Source organism: Xenopus tropicalis, chromosome 3, assembly GCF_000004195.4.
Source record: "Xenopus tropicalis strain Nigerian chromosome 3, UCB_Xtro_10.0, whole genome shotgun sequence".
Classification (NCBI taxonomy): domain Eukaryota; kingdom Metazoa; phylum Chordata; class Amphibia; order Anura; family Pipidae; genus Xenopus; species Xenopus tropicalis.
The window spans coordinates 127749597-127773484 of NC_030679.2; the positions used below are offsets into that span (position 1 = coordinate 127749597).

At 39.7% G+C, this 23888-nt stretch overlaps 1 protein-coding gene across 2 annotated transcripts; it reads left to right on the forward strand.

Annotated features, from left to right (window-relative positions):
- The first annotated feature begins 445 nt into the window (after positions 1–445).
- Positions 446–22712, forward strand: cdca2 (cell division cycle associated 2). Of its 2 annotated transcripts, none has more exons than XM_002932558.5 (15): positions 446–715; positions 2703–3195; positions 3801–3934; positions 5320–5464; positions 11883–12010; positions 12578–12665; positions 13932–14161; positions 14428–14518; positions 15190–15437; positions 15948–16005; positions 16802–16957; positions 17129–17205; positions 17599–17730; positions 19888–20065; positions 21307–22712. In XM_002932558.5, the coding sequence occupies exons 2-15, from the start codon at positions 2706–2708 to the stop codon at positions 22482–22484; spliced, it is 3333 nt and encodes a 1110-aa protein (XP_002932604.1). In that variant the 5' UTR covers positions 446–715; positions 2703–2705; the 3' UTR covers positions 22485–22712. The 2 variants fall into 2 exon arrangements, with proteins under 2 accessions (XP_002932604.1, XP_031755158.1); XM_031899298.1 differs by lacking the exon at positions 446–715 and adding an exon at positions 757–904.
- Positions 22713–23888: the final 1176 nt, after the last annotated feature.

Sequence of the window (23888 nt, forward strand, 5' to 3'; positions counted from 1 at the left end):
TTTTTTGAGTCATTGCGCAATTTGATATACCCACTGTGATTCCAATGTCAACACAAGTGAAAAAATGTGGATCGATTTGGATTTTTAAGAATAGTCTTACAACGAAAATAGGGATATACTGTCTGCTTTTTGTGATTTGCTCTTCGAGTTCCCTGCCTGTAGGAGGGTTGCGTTTTACCTCATAATTGCACTATTCCAGTATAAGGACAATAGATAAGTAGTGCTCATTTTCCTCTATAAACCACAGTATTAGTGTTCATAAATAACTATTGTATAATTTCCTATTAGACAGCTCTCATTATCAGCGAATCTGAAAGAAAAACACAGCCCTTTCTTAAAATAACTTTATAGAAAATAATTTGCCCAAAACTAAAATGGAGTTTACATAATCGCGTACAGGTCGGTCCTATCAATTAAGTTTAGCCTTTTGCGCATGCGCTCCAACTTTCCGTCTACGGCGGAACCAATCTCGTTCTCTCATGTTCCAATGCTTTATCCTTCCGCGGATCTAGCATTACAGTTCAGAGTCTAGATAATTGTATGCGTTAGCATTTGTAACACCAGTAAGACGCTTTGTACCGAAGAGTCCGTGAATCGAATTTTATCGGTCCACCCACGTGTGCTAATGTTTTAGTTTGCCAGCTGGTACTATTTTTTGTGTGCGTAGGGATACGAGAAGTGAGCGGCAGATTTGAATTTGAATCCTGGAAAGGAGGTAAGGGTTCTTGTGTTTCTCGCTGTGTTTATATGTATGCGTGTTATTATATGCATTCGTGCTCTGCCTCTGGTTCTGTGTCTTTGTTCACTGTTACGCAGCAGGATCTTTACATATTTATGGGAATTTTTTTAGATTTGTGATTTTTTTTTATTGTTGCTGAAACATGTTTGTGGTGATTACTGCGAGGTGGGCCTAGGTCTTTAGGAATAGCTAAAAGTGCTAAAAAATGAACATTCCTGTATTTGCTTGTCCATTTCTGGGCTGCTTACATAAAACAATGTAACAGGAGACAGAATTAGGTCTGTATATCAGCTGGCTTCTGCTACATTGTTTCAAAAGTCAGAACCTCCGGAGACAGACATAGTGCTTTCAGTAACAATTACCTTACAGCAATTAAAAATGTATAGTGAATGTATATAGGAAAATTGCTTTGAATTTTCTTTAAAGGAACAGTAACACTAAAAAATGGACGTGTTTTAAAGTAATTGAAATATAATGTACTGTTACCCTACACTGGTAAAACTGGTGTGTTTGTTCAGGAACCCTACTATAGTTTATATAATAAGCTGCTGTGTAGCCCCGGGGGCAGCCATTCAAGCTGGAAAAAAGGAGAAAAGGCACAGGTTACATAGCAGATAACAGATAAGACACCATTGTATTCTACATGGTTTATCTGTTAGCTGCTATATAACCTGTGCCTTTTCTTCTTTTGAATGGCTGCCCCCATGGCTACACACCAGGGTTTATATAAACTCTAGTAATGTTTCTGAAGCAAACACAAAACTTTTACCAGTGCAGGGCAGCAGTACATTATAGTTTAATTTCTTTGAAATATATACATTTTTTGGTGTTACTGTTCCTTTAATCTGGTAAAATTGCAGTGTACATCCCTTTTTAAGAATACAAAGGGTGCCATGATGAAATAAATGTGGCCATATCTGCTTAGAAACATCACAAAGATTAGTTCAGTTGACATTGTATGGACTTGTTTAGATCTTAGTTTATATCTCAGTTGAAGGCAGACCCTTTGTCCTTATTGTTTACTTTGACAGCCTGGTACAGTGGTGCTTGGATCCACAGACACCTGCTAAAGTTGGATAAAGGTGGCCACACACGTGGCGATCTGACGATGTTTCGTTCGACCATCGTCAGATCCGCCACACACCGTCAAGGCTGAAACAGCAGATAAGGAGGTAGAAACAATAGGATTTCTACCTCCTTCTGCCGGTTCAGCCCTGACGGCAGTTTTTGGTCAGGCGCCTTCTATGGCGCCCGATCAAAATCTTTTAACCGGTCCAATCGGCGAGTCGACCGATAGCAGCTTCCTGCGATATCTGTCGACTCGCGACATGCCATACACGCACCGAATATCGTATGAAACGAGGTTTTCGTACAATAGTATCGGTGAGTGTATGGCCAGCTTAAGTGTGTAATATCTGGCTGTTCTGGTTTGCAGGGGCCTACGTTAATACAAGAGAGGGAGGAATATGATATCCAGTGATAGTAATGATAACTGGTCCAATTTCAGTCAGCAGTGGCATAGCTATAGGGCAGCAGCCTAGTCAGCCAGGGACCTGCAGAGCACCCTCCCATTCACTATCCACCCTACTCCTTCACAGCTCTCTTACTACATTTGTTTTACATGTTGATGGGGTGGGTTACCTGTGGATGTGAGTGGTGGGGATCCATAGTGTTGGTAAGTAAAGGGTAATAAAAAAAAAAAAAAATAATAATTGCTAAAAAAAATAAATATATTAAAAATTAAAAATAATTGATCAGCGGAATGAATATTCTGCTTATTGTATTTCAAGAAGCTGAATGGAATCGTGCTCTTTTATTCAGACCTCAGTTTATGTCTCAGATCCATACAGTATTGTATGAAATATGGCAGCCTGCCTTGATTAGGGGGGTAGCAATGTCTAAGTATGAACACTGCACAATATTTTCTTGATCTCCTACCTTTTTCTTAATTTTGATATACCAGGTGATGGCTTCCAGAAAGGTTTTGCAGGAGATTCATATCTTACCACCATCAGCTGAGGGGCCACAAGAAGATGTACAGTTGCCTGTCCTTCAGAGAAAGCAGCCCCCAGCAGCAAGCAGTTGGACCGATATATATGATGAATGCAAAGAGAATGTGGTACCCCCAGATTTGGAAAGCTTTACAGAGGGGGAGGATGAATACCAGAAAAAAGGGCTAAAAATATTGGAGGATTCAGACAGCAACAGGTTGATGGATTCCCATTCACAAGCTGAAGAGACAATCTCAGGATCTCACAGCTATTCTTCTTTACACCAGCCGGCACAGGATAATATGGAAATGGAAACCAAGGCAGAAGCCGGGGCTTATTGCACACCTAGCAGGGACAGAGGAGAATCCCATCTGGAGGCAGAGTCCTGTCATACTCCATTAGACTTCTCCAACGGTGATGTGGCCGAGCTTGGTATCACTACTGACAGCTTCACCAAGTGCGCAGGTAACCAATAACTATTAACTGATTCAGCCACTACAGGCTCACCTTTTTTGTTTTTTCTTTTTTGAACTATGTTTTTATTTATTTTCAAAACACAAATTAAGACACAGCAAAATCAGTGTAAGGGTACAGTATCCATTTCTAAAAATAAATGAGTAGGCATGTTCACACAGACAGCGATAAGCAGATAATGTTGTATGTATGGTTCATATCACCATTTATTTTTCTTTTTGTCTTTTTAATATGCTACAAGGTGGCTGAGTGGGTTAAATAATTTGACCAATTCAACACTTATTCACTAAAAGATTAAAATAGGCCCTGGCATTTCAAGTATGCCAAGGTGAAAAAACTCCCCCACCAACCCAATATATAGTGACTGTCATGTAATATGGCATCTTACAGCAGCCCCTATGAAATTTGACAGAACCCACAGATTGCCATTCCGGGCCTGACACAGCAAAAACACTGGCTTCTTGCTATCAGGAGAATTTATTTTACTGTGGCACATAGTTCTGTAGAGTAAGATATTAAATCATTGTTAGTAGCTGTATGAGAGCTTAATAGGAATTTTGCATACCTCCTACAGCATATTGCTTATTCTCATACAGGTACATCTCCCAAATCACAGCTGAAGCATAGACGAAGATCCACAATTGGTGTCCGAGGCTCTCCTGAAATGAACTTTCTTATTTGCCAAATTGCCAAGCAAAGAAGCAAGGAGAAAAGAGAGCCAGATCCCTTGGTAAATAGAGGACTTGGTTATACTTGGCTATACATCTCACAGCAATCTTTCCGTTTAAAAAAAAAATAAAAACAAATAAATTGTTATATGTTTAAAAAGCCTGAGAAATTGGAATGAGTGCATTGGTAAAATGTTGGTGGGCCACAAACCTAATATTGTCACAAACTGCTGTTGTGACCTGAATATATTTATTTATTATCCAGGTATTATTTACTCTCTAGGCCCTCAAAGGACGTTCCTAAGAAGTCGGCTTTAGAGGGATTGGTATAGAACACGCTTTTGGGGGGAAACATGCGCTCAAACCAAAAGGGCTTGTGTTAAAAATAATTTTGCCTTTTGCTTCAATTAGGAAATGTTATTATTTTCGTGCACTAAACATTACAAAGATTGAAATTAAAATCTCTTTCACTACTTCTTGGTTCTGCAGAGTCACTGTTTGAGAAGTAGATAGTGAAACAAAGTACCAGTCTGAAGATGAATGACCATGTTTACAGAGGGCGAGAAGGGGGAGTAATTTTGGAATCTAAAATAATTTATTTTTAACACGTCTTATTTATTGTGCTTACAGTGGGTATATAGGTGTAAACTGCCCCCTTTTAAAGGTTCATTATATCATCCACTTTCTGTCTTTCTTTAATATGAATGCTCTTGGATTATACCAGTCCTCACATTTTTTTAAATTAAATTAAGGCTACTAAAGGGTAAGGGCTATGGCACATGTAGAGATTAGTCACTTGCAATAAATCTGCCGAGGGTCACTATTCTCATGAAAATGCTTTCCCGCCAGCAATAGTATAAACCGATGATGGGAAAACATGCACCCTGATTGGAAGTCAAAGAAACATGATGACACATAAGTTTCTCAAATGGGGATTTACAATATTGCCTGTGGGAAAGCATTTTTTAAAAATTAGTCATCCTCGGTAGAGCAGATTTATTGCGGGTAACTAATCTCAATGTGTGCCATCACCCTAATGGCACACTGTGTGGATTGAGGGGTTTTGTCACCCCAGCATTTTTTATCTTTGGGCAACATTTTTAGTAACAAAGCATTGTTTTGCTTTTAAAATTAGTACATTCCCTGTAATTAGCACAGTTCCTTTAAAGGGATCTATCTCCCCCCAAAAAAGTTAGCATTTTAATGTTCAGGTTGGAAACTGCCTCACTGAGAAGTTAGTTTGATGCTTAACTGGCAGAGGGAAATGCTGCAGAACTGCTATTGCAATAGGGAAAGAGGCACAGTCCATCTGAGCCCAGGGTTTCTGCTGGGTGACAATAACACTGGTGCATTTCTTTATGTGGCACGAATAGGCAAAGTATTAGTTATCCATTGTAAAATAGTTTTGTCAAATTGAAATTCATAGGTTTCTTTTTGTTTCCAACAGGAAAATCCATTTATATCTCCCCGGAATTCTTTATTGAAAGACAAAATGTCTGCATTTCGGAATGCTTTCCAGGTTGTTGATGAGGATGAAGGGAAGCCCCCCTTTCCTGGATTTTCAGAAGAGACAGAGTCTCAGCCTGAAAGAGGTAAGGGAAAGATATGTGTATTGAATACATCAGGCATCACTGGCTTGTTTGTGAGACTAGATCAGGAATATAAAATGCTGGCTCTTATGACTAAAATGAATTATTAACCTGTGGCACTGTAAAGATAAAATTGCTAAGTGCAATCACTTTTTTGGATATTAATGCTGTACTTTCCCTCCACATTTGAGCCTTTCTTTCAGTAGAGCGCCTTTGCATTGACTCCCTTGGGCTATTTCCAAGTTTGTTTTACATAAATCTTAGCAGCATTTTCCCCAGCACGCAAAAGATTAACTAGTCGTGCCAGGATTTAGTGGCCATGTAAAGGGGAACAATGTGTAACCTATCGCTCTCTTCTGTGTTCGTAAGATACAAAGACATCTCTGTAGGTTTCCAAGTCAGTCTCCTAAGTAGTAGTAATTTGTTTTCTTAGAGAACATGATGGTAGTGAGGGATATTTGGCATAATAACTTAGTAAACTGCAAGGATATGTCAGATTGCTTGTGAAATACTGGTGCACAAGTGCCACCTAATAATGTCATGCAAAAAAGTCTATAGATCCCTTGAGCAGACTCGTGAGGGGGCACATAGCATTCTTGAAGAGGGACACATCCAGACTATGGGCCTCCAGCTGGACTGTCCTGATCTACAGTGATGTAGCCCAAAAGAAATGAGCAGTAATTATAAATGTATAAGAGGAAACATACAGCACTGCAGAAGTATAATATGGAGGGTGTTGGAAAGGCATATTTTAGATTGAAGCCTGAGCTAACCTTTAAAGCATGGTTTCCCATGTTTATGGTGGGTCCCCATGGCCCCTGAGTAAAATACCAATTAAAACAAAGTGAATAATTTGTTCTAAATTATTTTTGTGCAGTGAAGCGGTTTATCTGCAAGTCTGCAACATAGTTTGGGTCCCCTGAGAAAAAAGCATAAGAAACGTTGGTTTAAAGGAAAATTCTAGAGTCATCCCATCCCATCCCATAGAACCATCCCATTCAGGGATCCAAATTCAGGGACTTTTTTTTCCAAATGTAACTTCTCCAGTGTTAAAGGGGACTTGCTGAATTGCCCAGAAAACACTTAAACATGCCATATTGTAGATCTCTGGGTTTCTTTTCCCTGATGGGCATGTTGTTGTGTGGTTGGCTAATGGCCTCACAACCACCCTTCTGGTTATTTTATGCACACTGTGGTCATTTTAAGCATCCGGATCAATCCTGAGCAGCATATTGACCTGGATAAAGATTGGTGTGAGCAAACGCATTCAAATCTGTGTTACTAAAATAACTAGAAATGATACCAAAGCTAAATACCTCCCATGGGACAAGCTTAACATGTTGAAATATGTTCTTTTTATTTTCTAATTATAAGTTATTTTTTTCATACCACTTTCTCTTTCTGTGACTTAGGGTGACTGAATGCTCCAAAAGATTGCAGTGCATGATGACAGCCTGTTGTGTTTGCCTGTGGTTCTCAAGCATGCTTTCCTCCTACCCTGGATGCTGATCTCTTTGTCTTGTAGATTTGTTCATGTAGTGATTATTTTGGTATGGTAGTGACACTTTAGGCAGTAAATCACACATCTTAGAGACTGGCCGCTATGTTAGATAGCAAGGACGTAAGATGACTGGTACAGTTAGTAATGCAAGAAATGGGACTCCAGCGATGGTGCTTGGTGGCAATTTGAAGAGCATCTCACTGACAGCTGAAGCCAGCAAAGCGCATGGATTTATGATTCGCCTCAAGGAAAACAGACTGAAATTCTAAGTAGAAAAGATTAAACATATTTTGCTTTTTTGCATCTTTCTTTTTTCTTTATTACTGGTTTCTTTTCACTGATTTTCCTATCAAACTGCACCTATGCTGCTTGTGATGACCCAGGGAGAGAGAGCTCTGTATAAACTAACCCCTCCCCTAACTACTGTCTATATCTCAGGTACATACTCTGTGAAGGGTAATATGGTTAAAAACCTTCTCCTCCTCATCTTCCTCCTCACAATTGCACTGAAGAACCAAGGGACTGGGAACAAGTGTAAAATGAAAGTTATTTCATTTTTTAAATACTAAATCCATGCCTGATGCATGCCCTATTTATTGGGCTCATGATCATCATGTTTAGATTTACTATTAAAAGGATAAGGAAAGGTTGCCTACCTAACAAATTGCCAACCCTCAGTATTTTAGACTTTTTTTGTAAATAAATGAGAGAGAGACTAGAGAGGGCATGCATCTCTGTAAGAAAGTTACAGAGTCTATGTAAAAGCATGGATAGCTAAGGCACATATATACTTTATTTAAGGTTTATTATTCATTATATAGCTAGTATAAGGCATGATGGTTTTCTCTCTCCTGCAAAGTGTTTTTTTTCTGTGTATGAGTGACGTTAGTTTTTTTTTTTTTTTCCTGTTAAACTCTAGTTTGCAAATAGTTCTAGTTCTGTCAGTAGTTTTACAGTAGTGGGTCAAACTTGCCTTTGAGGATCAACATTTAGCCAGGCCTCCTCCCCTTAAATCATATCAATGTTGAAATTATGTGAAAACATTGCTTCATGGGGAAAAATAAAACATAATTTCAAGCAACTTTGCATTACATATCAATTAAAAAATATGCAGCTTTTTCATGATTTTTTAATGTAATAATATGGTTTGGAACTGTTCCCCTGTTGATCTGGCTGACTACTTTCAAGGAGAACTCAAGCCTAACTAAAGAAATAGGCTAGAAATTTTGTACATTATGTTTTGACTTCTTTATCAGCCCTAGGTACCCACAGGCCTTTAGCAGGGATGATCTGTGTCTTTAAAGATGCCCCCAGTAGCCCCCCCATCTGTTTTTCTGTGCTGCTGTCACTTACCTGAGCTTAGGGACCAACTCTCAATATACTGTATATATATTGAATATAAATGTAGCAGTATAAGGCTGATTAGAAATTAATTTGGATTCACATAATATAGCAACTTTGAAACCAGAGCAATTAGCATCAGAATGTAATAATCAGACCTGTAGCATATATGATCCTATGATCATATGACAGGACGGCCTCATTTTCTGCTTGATAATATACAAAACCCCTAACATCTCAACAGCTGCTCAGAGCCCACTGAGCCTGCACTGTCCTGAACTGTAAAGAACTATATCATTACTACTATAGAGATGCTGCAACTTTAGGTTTGTTCAGTCAGTTTAGTATATAAAATGTAGCATTTATAGCCAGGTTCATTTATAGGGTTTAGTTCTCAGTTCAGACTCAGAATAAAAATATAACAGTAGTCGACTGTCCTCAGCCTGCCTTCAGCCTGCATCCTCCCAATCCCACAATTCCCTGCACACGTGATGTCAACAAGGAAAAAACATCTCGGTGCAATGTATCGCGGGTTATATTTTGTTGTTACATTTTGTCAAATCAATGTTTTAGTCCCCCCTCCCCTGCCAGGACTGATGCAAAGACTGATGCAAAGAGAGAATGTTTTGCAGCAGGATTTCAGCATATAAAAATTGTTATATATTCATACTTTTTGAAAGAACAGATTACAGTGATAGGTATATTAGGGGTTTCTGTGTTGTGTGGAGTTCGTTAACAATTTTTGGTTAGGAAGTTGGAGTTCCCCTTTAACTCTTTGTTCAAGTTCTACTCCATCGTTAATTGGCCTTGCGTTTGGGATCATTGTCCTGCTGAGAGATGAGCCTTTCCCCATGATTTAGAATTAAATTGGTTCTCTTGCTGATAAAAAGCTGCCCCACAGCATGATGCTAGTACCACTATGTTGTTGGCATTTTGCTTTGAAGAAAACATATCACAGGGAACAAAATTCAGTGTAGGGTTTGTTATTCTGTGTATATATTAACAATATAGAAAAGAGCCCTCTAGGACTTTTAGATGGTGGCAGTTTATTGGTTTGAGGCTTTTCTGTCTGGCTTTGGCCTGAATCCTGGCCAGCAATTAGTAAGAAGCAACCTACATGGGATATAGCTTTGTCATTGTTATGGGGCAGGAGCTCTACCTGGGAGTAATATCATGTTATATATGAGGAACCAGTAAATGGCCATTGCTGCTTTGTGTTTCCATTGTTTTTCAATCTGGTAAGCAGCAAGTACCAGTGCGATAATTGTGATCCCTTTAAGAGAACCTTCACCAACCCAGTCAATGCAAACTGAACACAGGGTGAACAAAACAACATCTGTGAAAGCCACATGTCAAAATGATCAGCAGATTCTAGACTTTTCCAATTTTGGGCCCCTCCCCTTGACTTTTGCTTATTTCTATTGGTTAGTAAAGCTGTCAGTCACATTATGAAGATGGTCAACCGTTAATTGATGAGAAAACACCAGGATATACTGATTGTTTTGACAGATTGTTTTGCTGTGATTTTTATGGTGTACTTGTTATTTAGAAATTATACTGTTTACGTAGCAAATAATTCACTCTCCTATTTAAAGTTTTATTCTTGAACCAAAAAAAATATTTTTTTAGCTGTAATATTGGTGTGTAGGCGCCATCTCAGTGCATTGTGCCTGAGTCTGAGCTTTCAGAAGGAGCCAGCGCTACACATTAGAACTGCTTTCAGGTAACCTATTGTTTCTCCTCAGGGTCGTACTGGGGGGTGCAAGGCCCACCGCGGCTGCCGACCCAGGGGCCCTGCAGGTGCCCCCACCGGCCGCATCCCCCGCACCCCCCAGGGACCACTGCTGCACCCCCTAACTCCCCACAGGGGCCCCGCTGAGCCCCTGCTCAACGTCCTCTCCTGAGCACACCTAAGTGTAACGCTTCAGGGGTGGAACACCGAAGGCCGGGGGTGTGCCAGCAAGGGTCAGGCCTGGGCCACCGGGTTTTTTCCTGGTGGCCAAGTGTGACCCTGTTTCTCCTACTCCCATGTAATTGGATGAGTCTCAAGCCGGACCTGGATTTCTTACTATTGAGTGCTATTCTAATACCTAGTGGGAGCTGCTATCTTGCTCCCTTCCCATTGTTCTGCTGATCGGCTGCTGGGAGGGGGGATATCACTCCAAGTTGCAGCGCAGCAGTAAAGTGTGAAGTTTATCAGAGCACAGGTCACATGGCTGTGGCACCCTGGGAAATGAAGAATATGGCTAGCCCCATGTGACATTTCAAAATTAAATATAAAAAAATCTGTTTGCATTTTTGAAAAACAGATTTCACGCTATGACCTAGCCCCACACGTCTTGTTCTACTGAATTTCCCTGTTGTCCATGTATTTGTATTTTCTGTATCCTATTTATATTATATATCAGTGTTCTTGCATTTGTTTGATTTGGCCAGGGTTATGTGCGTCTTTTCTTGGGCTTTCAACCTGGGGTCTCTGTAAAGTATTATCAGCTCTGAAGGAATTCGGCTATTTATTTTCCATGCCAGAACAAAAATTGTCAAATTCAGTTCTTCACGCATACAGTTTGCATCGGAGAGAGTATTGATTAGGTTGGTGATCGTCGTTACTACTGAGCAGCACTGGCTAGTACCACCACAAACTAAACAGACTAGTGTTTGGCTGCTTAGATCATATTCTGATAAACTGACACAGCTCTCTGGTTTGATAATTCTCTCAATAGTCTGACCTGGTGGGAATCCAGTGTTTTTGTGCTGATACTTACCAAGTTGCATATTGCTCAGCCTTTACATTTCCCTTTAGTTTTGCAACACAGATTGGGTAATATAACAACATACCCCCAGTTTAGTAAGCAAAATGTATTGTTGCTTTCTGATGGAATTGAGTTCCTCTAAGCCAGTGGTCCCCAAACTGCAGCACCAGTACCCCATAGGGGGAGGCTTATTAGGGTGATCTTGTTTACTTATTTTTTATTTACAGTCTTGGAAATCAGTGGAACTGTTGGAGTGTGGCTATTACACATTTTCATATACCTGTAACCGGTTATGAGCTAAGAGGGACCTAATGAAGTGTATGACTGCAGAGGGAGGGGGCACAACTAGAAAATCTCTGAAGGATTCTGCTCTAAACCATTTATGTGTTATGTGTTCCTCTTGGGTGGTACCCAGCTATGGGTAAAGCACTGGAAGAGAAATGTACCTCACATTGTTCCACTCTCACATTTTGTCTTAACCAAGAGAGTTTGCAGCCCTTTTTCTTCTTGTCTTCCACCTCGTCAGTACTAGTGACAGGTAAAGGCGCTGCCAGGCCTCTTGGCATCTGATAGACACATGCTGTGATATCCCTTTTGCACTGATATGTAACTCCCAAGTGAAGGTCAGACCCACTTCTACTCCTGCTGACTTAGGTCATTTCTGATCTCCATGGTGAGGCTGCCTATGTACGACATAGACTTGATATGCAACACTATGGTACTATTAATGTTTTGTGTACAAAGCACTAGTGAAAGCCACTTGTCGGTTTCTGTTGAGATTTAAAGGTGGCCTTCATTCACAACATGCAATATTTTAATTGTCCAGGGGAAGAAACAGCTGAACCTCCGCAGAAGAAGAAAAGAATATACAGTATTTTCAATCCTATACATGAGAATGCAACCAAGAAGCCCTCACCACTAGCCCTTCCATCCCCAGCAGAAAAAGCTACCAAGGTAAGGACAAGGCATTTAAGAAGATATTTTAACTGCATTCATCCCAAGTTCCATTCTTTAACACCATATAGAGAGAAAGTCACAGAGGCACAGAAGGATTCTTTAGTCTGAATGCCCCCCCCAGCCCAACCAAAATGGCTAACCGAATGTGGGCATGCATGGCCAGCTTTAGTCTTATTTTTCACATTTTTCAGTAAAAGCTTAGCAGTAGAAGTAAAGAGAAATGTTATATTACGCTGGATGAGCTAAAATAAATTCCAGTCCTGGTTAGCCCTCACCTGTTATTGTAAGGGCGAAGACACACAGCTACTAGTAGCAGCTACTAAAATACCCTGCCATAGACAATACTGAGAACTGCCTCTGCTAAAACACACATAGAGACAATTATCAGTAAGTGATCAGCATGGTCTTTTTTGTAGATGTGATAAGTAGCTGCTACTAGTAGCTCCGTGTCTTCACCATTAAGATATTCTCTGGCATTGGTATCTTTATAAATATCTTTATTTATTAATTATGTAAGTTTTTTTAATTCTATGGCGCAATGACATACATTCTTTTATCTGTCAGTGCCTCAGCTCCTCTGTGGGCAAGAAGACTCCCAAACCTGACCATAAGTTACCCTCAGCCGTGCCTCCTAACCACTCTAACTCTGCTGGTGAGTACGCTTTTATTATACATTAATGAAACCCATTCATTTTTAAATGGAAGACAAATTGTACATTGCAAAGCTGTGTACTGTACCCCTAGCTCACACCCTCATTGGCCTTCCATTTGTGTAACACTCTATATTGTAGGTTCTTTGACATCTCATAAATAAATATATATATATATACCTAATCTGCAGTGTTTTATGGATGAATAAAGGTATTTTTTTAAAGGATCCTGGTGTGCACCTTTCTACCTCAGAATTTACATATATAACACACACACTATGTATAGCACTCAATAGGTGACAATGTTGGGCTTTGAATAAAATATTTTTTTCACATTGTTAAGTGCTGTTGAGTGCTTTTGAGTGTATTTTTTTCTGATATTCATATATCTGTTGATATTCATATACCTGTTTAGTGCTTTTGAGTGTATTTTTTCTGATATTCATATAAATATGTGAATATATATAATGAACAAAAAAGATGGTGCACTCAAGGGACATTTCAAAAGGCCTCAGTTAATAGAGCTTCTCCAGCAGAATCCTGCACTGAAATCTATTTTTCAAAAACAGATTTTTTTTAGATTTAATTTTGAAATTTCACATGGGGTATTCTTCATTTCCCAGGGTGCTCTGACCTGTGCACTGATAGTCGCACTTTACTGCTGAGCTGCAAGTTGGCATTATATCACCCCCCTCCCAGCAGCCGATCAGCAGAACAATGGGAAGGGAGCAAGATAGCAGCTCCCAGTAGGTATCGGAAATCCAAGTCTGACTTGGGACTCCTCCAGTTACATGGGAGTAGGAGAAACAATAGGTTTCCTGAAAGCAGTTCTAATGTGTAGCGCTGGCTCCTTCTGAAAGCTCAGACTCAGGCACAATGCACTGAGATAGCGCCTACACACCAATATCACATCTACAAATACATTTGTTGGTTGGACATGAGGAAATTTGAGGTCACTTCTAAATTCCATGACCTTCGGACCCATACCTTTATAGCATTATAGCCTCAGTTACTTGTTTTTTTACAATAGTGTGTACACTGTTCACTCTGTATACTATGTATTTTATTATATATATATATTAGTCCTAAGAAGGTCCACTGGAGAAACTTTGTCAAACTTTTCTAGATTATTTCATTTCTATTTTTGAGAACCATGGCATAAATATTTTTTGTCTTAGGTGAATGCCACCTTGGATTATCTACTTATCTTCATTATTTTCCATCAGTATTTTCTGATGATGTCTTTGTCTTCTCCCGTTGTATTCTAGTCGTCCAACCTGCCTTGCTCTCACGCAGTGATGACGTTTTTCAAACACGTTCTCCGAAATCCTTAAAGAGAAAAGTGATGTTTTCAGATCTACCGAATCCCGAAGTGCCTGATATGTCTGCCTCAGTCCAGCAACCAATGAAGAATCCTACTGCATCTCAGCCTTGCTCCAACTTTACCCTGAAGCCTGTCCTGAAAAAGACCCCAAAAAGGGAGCCCTTTAATATGGAGGTGGGCTTGTGTACAGCTACATTGGCAACTGTAAGAGGGACTAGTTTATGTCTGGCTTTAATAGACAATATAAAATGGCTTGTAACCCCACAAACACTGTAGAATTGCCTGAATGTACGGAGCTGCACAGAACTTATTATTACTTTTTTGTTATTATCCTCTTTGTCACTGCAGTGTGAAATTTCCCTGTTAAAAAACTTGGCCTATAAACTTTGCTAACAAGATAATGTCTCTTTACAAACGTTTGTACTTTTTTTTTCTTTTAGGTGTCATCACATCCAAAACGATTTGTATTTTGGGACCTGAGTGAAGAACAGGAAGTTGTGCCTTTTGGATTAGGAGAGACAACAGACACTGGTGAGTTATAAATTCTACCTTTTAGATCTCATAAGTGCTGCAAACTATAACAGAATGCTGCTAAATTAGATGTAATTGTGATTTGTAGCTACTAATCGCCATGTTTCCTGTTTTGATTTTTCCCTGTAAAAATACACTACCTTGTGCTTGATGCTTACTAAGCTGCAAGCATTCACCTATCCAAGCAGAAGAGCAAAATGAACACTTCTTAGACCCTGTGATTTTTTTTTCTATTAGAAAGTCTGGGTATTTATTGCACTCATTGCAGTGCATGTGATTCTTTACATTGGCTGCAAGCAGAGCTGCTGAGGGGAATGATGTAAGTTCTGCCACAGTCGGTGTCAAATTATTTCTTGTGCATGAAGCTAAGCTACATGCTTGTCAAGGCTTTGAAACGGGTGTATATTAGCTACATGAAGCTGAGCTACATGCTTGTCAAGGCCTTCAAAGGGTGGATCTTAGGACAGTTTGATAACCCATGTGCTGGGCCATATAGGGCTTATTTGTTCATTGACTGGGGGAGAGGGGCAATGATCAGATCGTATTGTGGCCCTAGGGGCACCCATCTGGACATGAACTTGGGACAAATACAGTATATTGGTCTGTAGTCCTGTGTATGGGAAGATTAACTTATCTGTATGTCAAATTTTTAAAATGTCCTTTCTTTCTAGGAGAGAATGAACACTTAAAAAAACTAGAAAGTGCTAAAAGTTCTGTAAAGAAAAAGCGTGTTACTTTTGGTAAAACTCTGAGCCCAGAGTTGTTTGATAGATTTCTACCAGCAAACACCCCTCTGCGTCGTGGTGGGACGCCATATCACCACCGCATTTCAGAGGGCAGTGCAACAGCTGAAGAGGTGAAAGGAGCAGGCGAACTATCAGAAACATTGCAACAGCCGAACTTTGACTGTGAGGAGGAAGTGAGTGTCGTAATGCAATTGATAGAGCTGACTAGGCATGTGTGTGCAGTCACAAACAAGTCTATGTAACTGCATGTTATTACTTGCATGTTTGGCCATACTGTCCAGTGAGCTTGCAGAGAAGTTATGGCCATAATATATACTAGGACCAGCTAATAAAGGCACAGGACACATATTTATAGAGCACTTATCTGATTGGTCCAGAATAGCCCCTCACCTATAGAAAATTCATTTAAGTCATATGTAGTGTAACTGTTGCTGAACTGTAAATAAAACTAAAAAAATGTCATATAAGGCACCCTAGTGTAACTAAATTGCCTACAACACAGAAATATATACATTAGCTCTTTTTTTAGACCTCTATTTCATAACATACTCACTACATTGCATACAGTCTCTGCAATACATGTAATATTGTTTTACAGGCCAAATTTCCAAATGGCTATTTTACGTTATTTACTCTTTCTTTAAGAGCAATGTTTTCAACAATGTTTTGTTGTCTTTCTCCAGGAAGAACCCTTTAAGCCCCTGTCATTGAGCTTTGAAGCAGAGTTGACCGAAATTCAAGGTACTAGGAAAAATCTGGCTACTCCTCAGAAGCAGGGTGTTGTTATTTATAGGGGGTTCACCTTTGCATTAGCTTTTAGAATGCTATATAATGTCCTGATCTTAGAAACTTTTCACTTGGTCTTTTTAGTTATTAAATTGTTTGCCTTACTCTTCTGTCTCTCTTAAGCTCCCAAATGGGGGGGTCACTAACCACAACACACACACAACTTTTTGTCGTTACTTTGTACTCTTTATCTTTCGATGCAATTCCTCTCCTATTCATCTTTTAATCTCTCGTTCAAAGATCTGCCTGATTGCTAGGGTAAATGGGACAGCTGCTGAAACTCCAGAATGGAAAGCACAAAAGATAAAAAAACAAAGACTATTTACAAATTGCCTCAGAATATAGCTGTCTGCATCATACTAGATTGAAAGGTGATCCACACAGAGAAAACTTTTGCAGTTTACTCTCCACAAACACTTAAAGGGGGGTACCAGTTAGTTAGGCACCTCCTAGTGATTATAATCCCTTACCTGAGCAGGGTGCTTCTGTTTGCTGAGAACTGCATCTGGCTGGGGTACTACTGTAGAAGTGCCACATCACCATCATATTACTCTTTTTGGATCCCTGTACAGCCCAGATGTCTACATGCAGAGTAGAGCAAAAAATATGACTTTTTGCTTCAAAAAGTTCAGCTTTTTGTTCTACTGCGTATGTGCACATTGGGCCCGATGGATCGTTTATATATTATAAATTGTATCCAGATACTAAGAGGTTCATTGTATTTCATTAAAGTATCCTTATTTATTTATAGGTCATACAGACAAAGCTGAGCTGAGGCAAGAAATGGATGAAAGCCGGCTGGATGAGTCCAGTTTGCAGCATGGGCTGGTACTCTCCCCTTCCCCATCTGTCTCCTCTCCAGAGAAGAGTCCTTCTATCCTGCATTCAGACACAGAAAGTGCCAATGGTAATTATATAAGGACTAAAATATGTGTGTGCAGATAAAGCCTTGTAGAATTAGTGTTGCCAATCACCATTCTACTTTATGGAGTGTTGCTGAGCTCTAACACCCCCAAGTGGTTAACCTCTGCTCCAAACTGCAATTGGGACTTAAGGATTCTATTTCTGTGTATTTCAGATAAAAGCTTCTTCATCCCAGGGCCTGCTGCCTCTGTTGCTGGTAGCAGATTGACACGCTCTTCTTTAAAGGAAAAGGTATAGTGCTGCAGAATATGATGGCACTTTATAAACAAAATACATTATAGTTTTCTTTTGGATGGCAATTGCTATGTGGTATGTGACCGACTAGTTGCCTGTATGGCAGTTGTTTTGAAAAACTGTGTTGTGGTCCCCTGGTCATCTGTATGGTATTTGCTTGGGAAGGCTGTGTGCTGTGGCCCACCAGTTGTCTATACAGTACATGCTTGGGGAGGCTATATGTTGTGGCCCACCAGTTGTCCGTGCAGAACTTGCTTGGCAAGTCTGTGTGTTGTGGCCCACCAGTTGTCTGTATGGTACTCTGACTTATTAAAAGTTTCTATTGTGCCTTAAGTACAGTGGATATTACAGAAATTTCTATTTTTTTTTTTTTTTTTTTTTTTTTTACAGGGTTGCAGATCTAAGGAAGATTCTGCTAGTGTCTCGCAGACGGAGGATATTATCAGCCCAGTGAAAGTTGCAGAAAAGGTCAAGTCTAAAAGGGAGAAGAAGCCAGTAAGAGTTGTGGCCAAGAAAGTGCAGGTCTGTACAGAATGCAAGCAAAATACAGAGCTGACATATTCTGCAGCCCTTTACAAAGATTATATATCATTCTTATCTATCCCTTACCCAGTGGAGCTTACAGCCTAAGGTCCCTATCACATTCACACACTGTAGGGTTAATTTTATCAGAAGCCAGTTAACAATATCTGCTTGTCACCCCTAGACTAATGCAAGCAGCATGTTGTTTATAATTTCTGGTGTGTTCCCCAAAGAAAATTACGCATAAGGGTGGGTTTAGTGAGGAGATATTTAGCATTAGGCAACTGTTGGAAGGCACTGGAGTTCCAGCATTAGCAAACTGATGTTAAACATGATTTTAATCAAGTCAGTGAGTTGTACATTAGGGTTGTGGGAGCAAGGGAGAGTGTACCCAAGCTTACTATATAAACATTGTTATTGTGCTTGTGGCTCTACAGGTGAAAGTGTTTCAAGACATTCATTTATACTATGAAAAAACAAAATGAAGCTTCATATGTGTTTCACATTGCCCTTTTTTTGTAATGATGATGTTTATAACTTTCCCCCAAATTTTTTTAAACTGCATATGGTAGGTTTAGGGGAAAATTTTCCAAAGGGGGAACTCCACCCAACTCTAATATACACTGATTATGCACTTTCAATGGCTTTGAAAACTATTTATAAATGTAACTGCAAGTGAAAGCAGTATGTGTCTGCCCCTTTCTGCACTGCTAGTTCTACATGGACAAACGCGCACACACACACACGAGATAAATGAAACATTTTGAAACATTTTTGTTTGATGTTGGGAATATTTGATTGTTTCAAATGTCTGTGAAGATACATAATTTATATGCTTTTTTAACAACTAATACTGCTAATAATAACACGATCCTCTAAAGATTACTGTCATGTCTGCTACAAAACATTGAAAAACATTTTCCAGCTGTTTGTAAAAATGTCAAGAAGCTCAGTGAGGCAATTTGAGTGCTACAAACTATCCAAGTGCCAAACTTTATCCAAATTGAGAGTTTCTAAGGGAGCAGGACAGTACGGAGAGTTTGCAGGTCCTGTTAAGCCAAAGGCAGAGCAGAAATATCTGCAGGCCGGTATATAAAGCTGATTCATTATGAGACAGAACAGCATCTGCATCCAACATTCCAAGCCAGCTGAACCAAGAACGCCCTATCCCAGTTAGAAAGACTGCAAAGATAACTGGAAAATGGTCATGGGAGAATAGCAGTTTCCCAACCACTTCCTTGACAAGCAAACAAATGTAAATGTTCAACATGGTCCAAACAAAGTGGCGCTGTTTAACCCTTTGCATGCCTGCCAATTTCCTGCAAGGGGGATCACAAGTTGCAGCTCAATAGACAAACAAGAATGCAGAAACACAGAACCTTTAAACAGTCAATGCTAAGTAAAGGTTAACACTGGTAGAAAGTATTATTTACTTATTTAAAAATGAATCAAAATTTGATGTTAGTGGTTTCCATCAATGGGCTAACTGGAGGGCCCGGCTAAATGCGAGCTTCTGGGAACAGTGCATAAATGGTACAGCTTTGAAGCTGGCAACTATTGCATCAAGTACACACTGAGCCAAAGAGAAGAGCCACTCTGTTAATGTGCAGTGATAGATAAAGTAGGATCCACATAAATAGCTAAAATAAAGGTATGCAATATACATTGTGAGTTAATGCACCAATTAGTAACAAAACTAGCCGGAATCTCAGGGAATTTATCTAAAAGGAAAAATATGGAGGTTTGACAGACCCTTTTTAAAGAAGTTACTTTTAATTTTTATATTATATCATATTTTATATATTTTTCTCTTGAATGTAAGGGGACCTTAGTGGGCTAAAGTTGATTGCTTATAGGCCAAGTAGCTGAATATCCAACTGATTGTTCCATAGAGTGATTGGGTGAATTGGTGAAGCCTTGTCTCCAACAAAGAAGCCAAATTGCACTGATAACTGTGGGGAAGTGCAGCATGTGTAGCCAATGACCTGGCAGATGTGCTAAATGGGTCCATGGCCTGCCTAGTTATAGGCTTTGACCATTTTTCCTTTCACTGTCCGTCCTGTCTGACCTAAAAAGTCTGAGAGCTAATTAGAGCGTAATTGGTTGTCCTTCAACTCTGTGTGCCAATAAGAATGCTTTCCCTGTTGAACATCTCAGATCAAAGCAGCCCGTGGCAAAGGGAAGAAGAGCAGAGGGAAATCCAAGAAGAGTAACCAGAAAGCCCACTATGTGGAACGGGAGACGGTCTCAAAAAAGCCGCTTCTGAGTCCCATTCCAGAACTGCCTGAGTGCTATCCCACACCTTCAGCCCCAGGCTCATTTGACTTCTCGCAGGGTAAGCGCAGGTTTTGTATCCTAAAATCTTGGTGAGTCTTCGTCTCTTAGAATTCCCAGCACCCATTCTTAGTTCAGGGATAAATTCTCATCATTTTAGCAGCAGTTCTGGTACAAACTTGTACTTACCCCGAACTCTCTCATTTACTGAGACACCAAAAAGATATGTCAAGGTTGGGACGCCATGCCAAGTGTAACACAAGTAATGCAAGCAAAAGGGGTAAGTGTTTTGGTTGTGGCCTGTGCCAATTGCACCTGCATAATATAATTTGCACTGGACTCTTCTCCCTTAATTGCTTTAAATTAACTTTTGGCCTCATTAGAAGCTATAATACCTGCCCCCCCAACAATGCTAGTTTTCTATTTGCTAACTTGCTTTATATTTGTTTGCTATTTCATGAAATCCTGAGATGCTGCTTTATTTGCACTGACACAACATTAATGCATGTTAATTGCCTGAACTGACATTATTTTATATAGGGCCCATGTACTCTATACACTAAATTTCGGTGCCAGATGTGATCTATTACAGAAGCCATGAATAACCTGTTAAATACATTGGTAGTTAAAGTTGAAGTTCATCTTGAAAGTAATGTTTAGTCTGATGTAGATAGCAGCATTCTGACATAGTTTACATTTGGTCGATCAGTGTTTCAATTGTTGTGGTCAGTGTCCGCCAACAAGCAGATATTATTTTCACTTGCAGGCTGGAAGTAGACAGAATAGAAACATTAATAATTTTAAATACCAATTGAAATAGAATAATTGTAAAGACCAATTGAAAACTAAAAGTGCCCATGCACGGCCCAATTTTAGCTGCCAATGTCTGTCCTTTACATTGATTCGGCAGCTTATCTGCCCATGTATGGGCACTAACGTTGAACCTCCCCAACCGATGTTGGGCTGAAATCGGCCAGATCTCGATTGGGCGGGTTTTATTTTTACTTCGGACTACTCTCAATGCACAACATAATTAACTATTATCAGACCTCGAGGATAATGCTCAGATAGGTGTATATGGTGTAAATGTATATTACAGAAATGGGTATATTATTCTCTGTATGCCAGTTAATACCTGACACTGCTGATCACAAGATCCTTCACAACCCTTGAGCAATGTGAGAATTTTGGAAGAACTTTGATGAAGCGGAACCGCAGAATAACATAGCACAGCATCCCTTTCAGGTTTTACAAAGATACTCCTCAGACTACTTATGTTTATATGTTTCCTTTACATTTTAGGACATAGGAACCCAACACTTAAAAAAAGACCCACAAAGACAAAAAGTGTGTTAAGGAAAAGTGGAAGAGTTGAATCCAAAATTGAGTGTTTCTTACTCAGTAACTCCAATAATGACTCTGTGGCAGCAACAGCTGATGAAAAGGAGAAGGATAGCTTAGAGGAAACTGCACAAGAAGCAGATGGTGAACAAATCTGTCTGCAGGTTGGCCATACCAATCTATCTATAAATATATTTCAATCTACTGTGAGTAGTTTATACTCCCTTATCCACACTGACTCCATATGCAGCGAAGACACCCTCCATGTCACTGATAAATCAAATTTAGAGAAGCAGCAGTCTGTTCTGGAAGAGAAGGACTTGAGACAGGTTCCCTCTCAAATACCTTCACAGAACAGCACCAGGAGGCGGTCTATTAAGCGTAAAAATGGGCCTCGTCAAGCAGGAGAGGATAAAACTACTGTAGCATCACTGGAATCCAAGCCACTCAATAACCAGAGTCCAAATCAGCAAACATTTGATTTGCAGCCTGAGAATCCGCAAGAAGACAGTAGTACCAACAGCAGTTCATCCTTACCCGATCCTGTCTTATTTTCTGCAATAGAGACTGTAGACGCCAAAAAATGTAGGAGGTCTTTCAGGAACCATCGCAGGAGCACAACTTTATCTGTGGGTTCTATAGAAGGTTCTGCAGAGAAGAGCATGCAAGGAGATCCCCCTGCTGCATCTCTCTGCTTGGAGGATAAATTAGATGTCTGCAAGGGAGATGAAGACTTTTCAATAGAAGATGCTCTGAAGTCCAACTTTCCCAGTGAAAAGAAGGTGAGACGTAGCATGAGGCTACGAAGGGATTCTGGTGTGGTTGGATTGTCCTGGGTACAGGAGGAAAAGAGGAAAGAAACAGGCAGGCGAAAGTCCATATGCATGTCCACAGTGTCGCAAATGGAAACCTCCCAACCGCTGCTTAAGGAGCAAATCCCAAGCCCAACTACAGAGAACGAACCTGTTGCCAGCATAGCCAAAAAATCTCGGAGGAGGACTCTGTGCACGTCTACCCTTCATGAAGCCACATCTGTTAGTGACTTCACATGGAGTGACTCCACTAGCTCCTGCAACACTCTCTCCAACTCCAAAGCAGAACCCCTGCATGGTACAGATGCCAACATTCTGGGTATTTAACTGGCACAGCCCTCTTCTTCATGCAACAGGAAGCATTGACTTATAGGTGCCAGTATAAATAATGAAGCTTTACGCTTTCAGCTCTTTTAAATGTCTCACTGTATTTGTCATGTAAAGATTTGTCTGTTTCTAATGTGGATGTCCATTTTCCCTCTTTATGTACAAAACTTTGGCTCTTTTTAATTTCCCTTATATAAATTTCATATTAAATGTATCTAAACTGCGTAAGCAGCACATTTATCTCCTGCTTTGGGAAAGTCTAGTGAGCAGTAGTGGGGCAGTATTCAGCCTCTGAATACAAACGGCCAAATAACACTAATGCCATGTCTTGATATATTCGTGAGTCACATTACATGGCAGCTCAAAAACCAGTGCATTCTGTCCTGTTGCATCAGCTTCTCCATTGTATAACTGCTGAAATACAGTCAAACCCTAATTTTACGTCCCTTCCTCCAGTTGATGTTTTCCCACAATTTAATACATGTCAGTGGCGAGTGGGTGTATTTGGCTGTTCTGTACCATGATTTCAGATGATTGAAATGTCATCTATGTACCTCCACCACCTAATAATGTTGGGAATATCAGACCCAAACACTACGGATGCCATGAATCCACATGTCTGGCTGAGCCAAATTTGAATCCTAAAAATCAGTGACTTTCAACACATAAACATGGAAGTTAAAATATTTAACCCTTCGGTGGCCTAATTTGGATTCAGTTCAGTATTCAGCCTTGGGGTTCGGCCCAAATCCCAAAATAGTGGAATCGGTGCATCCCTAACAAACACCACCTCAATCTCCCACCAACCCATAAATAAACTGGCATACAAGCAGTCACCTGTCCTGAGACAGACTAAATATATATATATATATATATATATATATATATATATATATGTAATTTACACACACACACGTATATGTCTATGTACACATACATTTTTATTTGTGGAAGTTCACATAGTATATTCATATGGCAGTTGCCATTAAATCAGTCATTACTGGCTTTGATTCTTTGAAGCCAAAGTCCTGTTTTTACTGCATTTTGTTTTAATGCCATCACCTCACTTGGCCCTAAAATCCCAACCTATAGAACCCTGTATTTTAATATATCAAATGATATACTTTCTGTACTAATATGTTACATTTTTATAGTTCAGCGTTACCTACCCTTATATGCAACAACACATGGGACATTCTTATTTCTAACTGTTTATAGCCCCTTAAAAGCAGCTAAAAAAAAAAAAGGCAGACCCAGTATGAAGTTGAGGATGAAAAGACTATATTGTCTTTGAGGAGGTAAAAAATGCTGCAAACACAATATCGTGGCAGATAATGATTTTAGTCATATTTGCTATTTATATATTTATAATGGCTTTACTTCCCCTTTAAGGAAAGGGCCCCC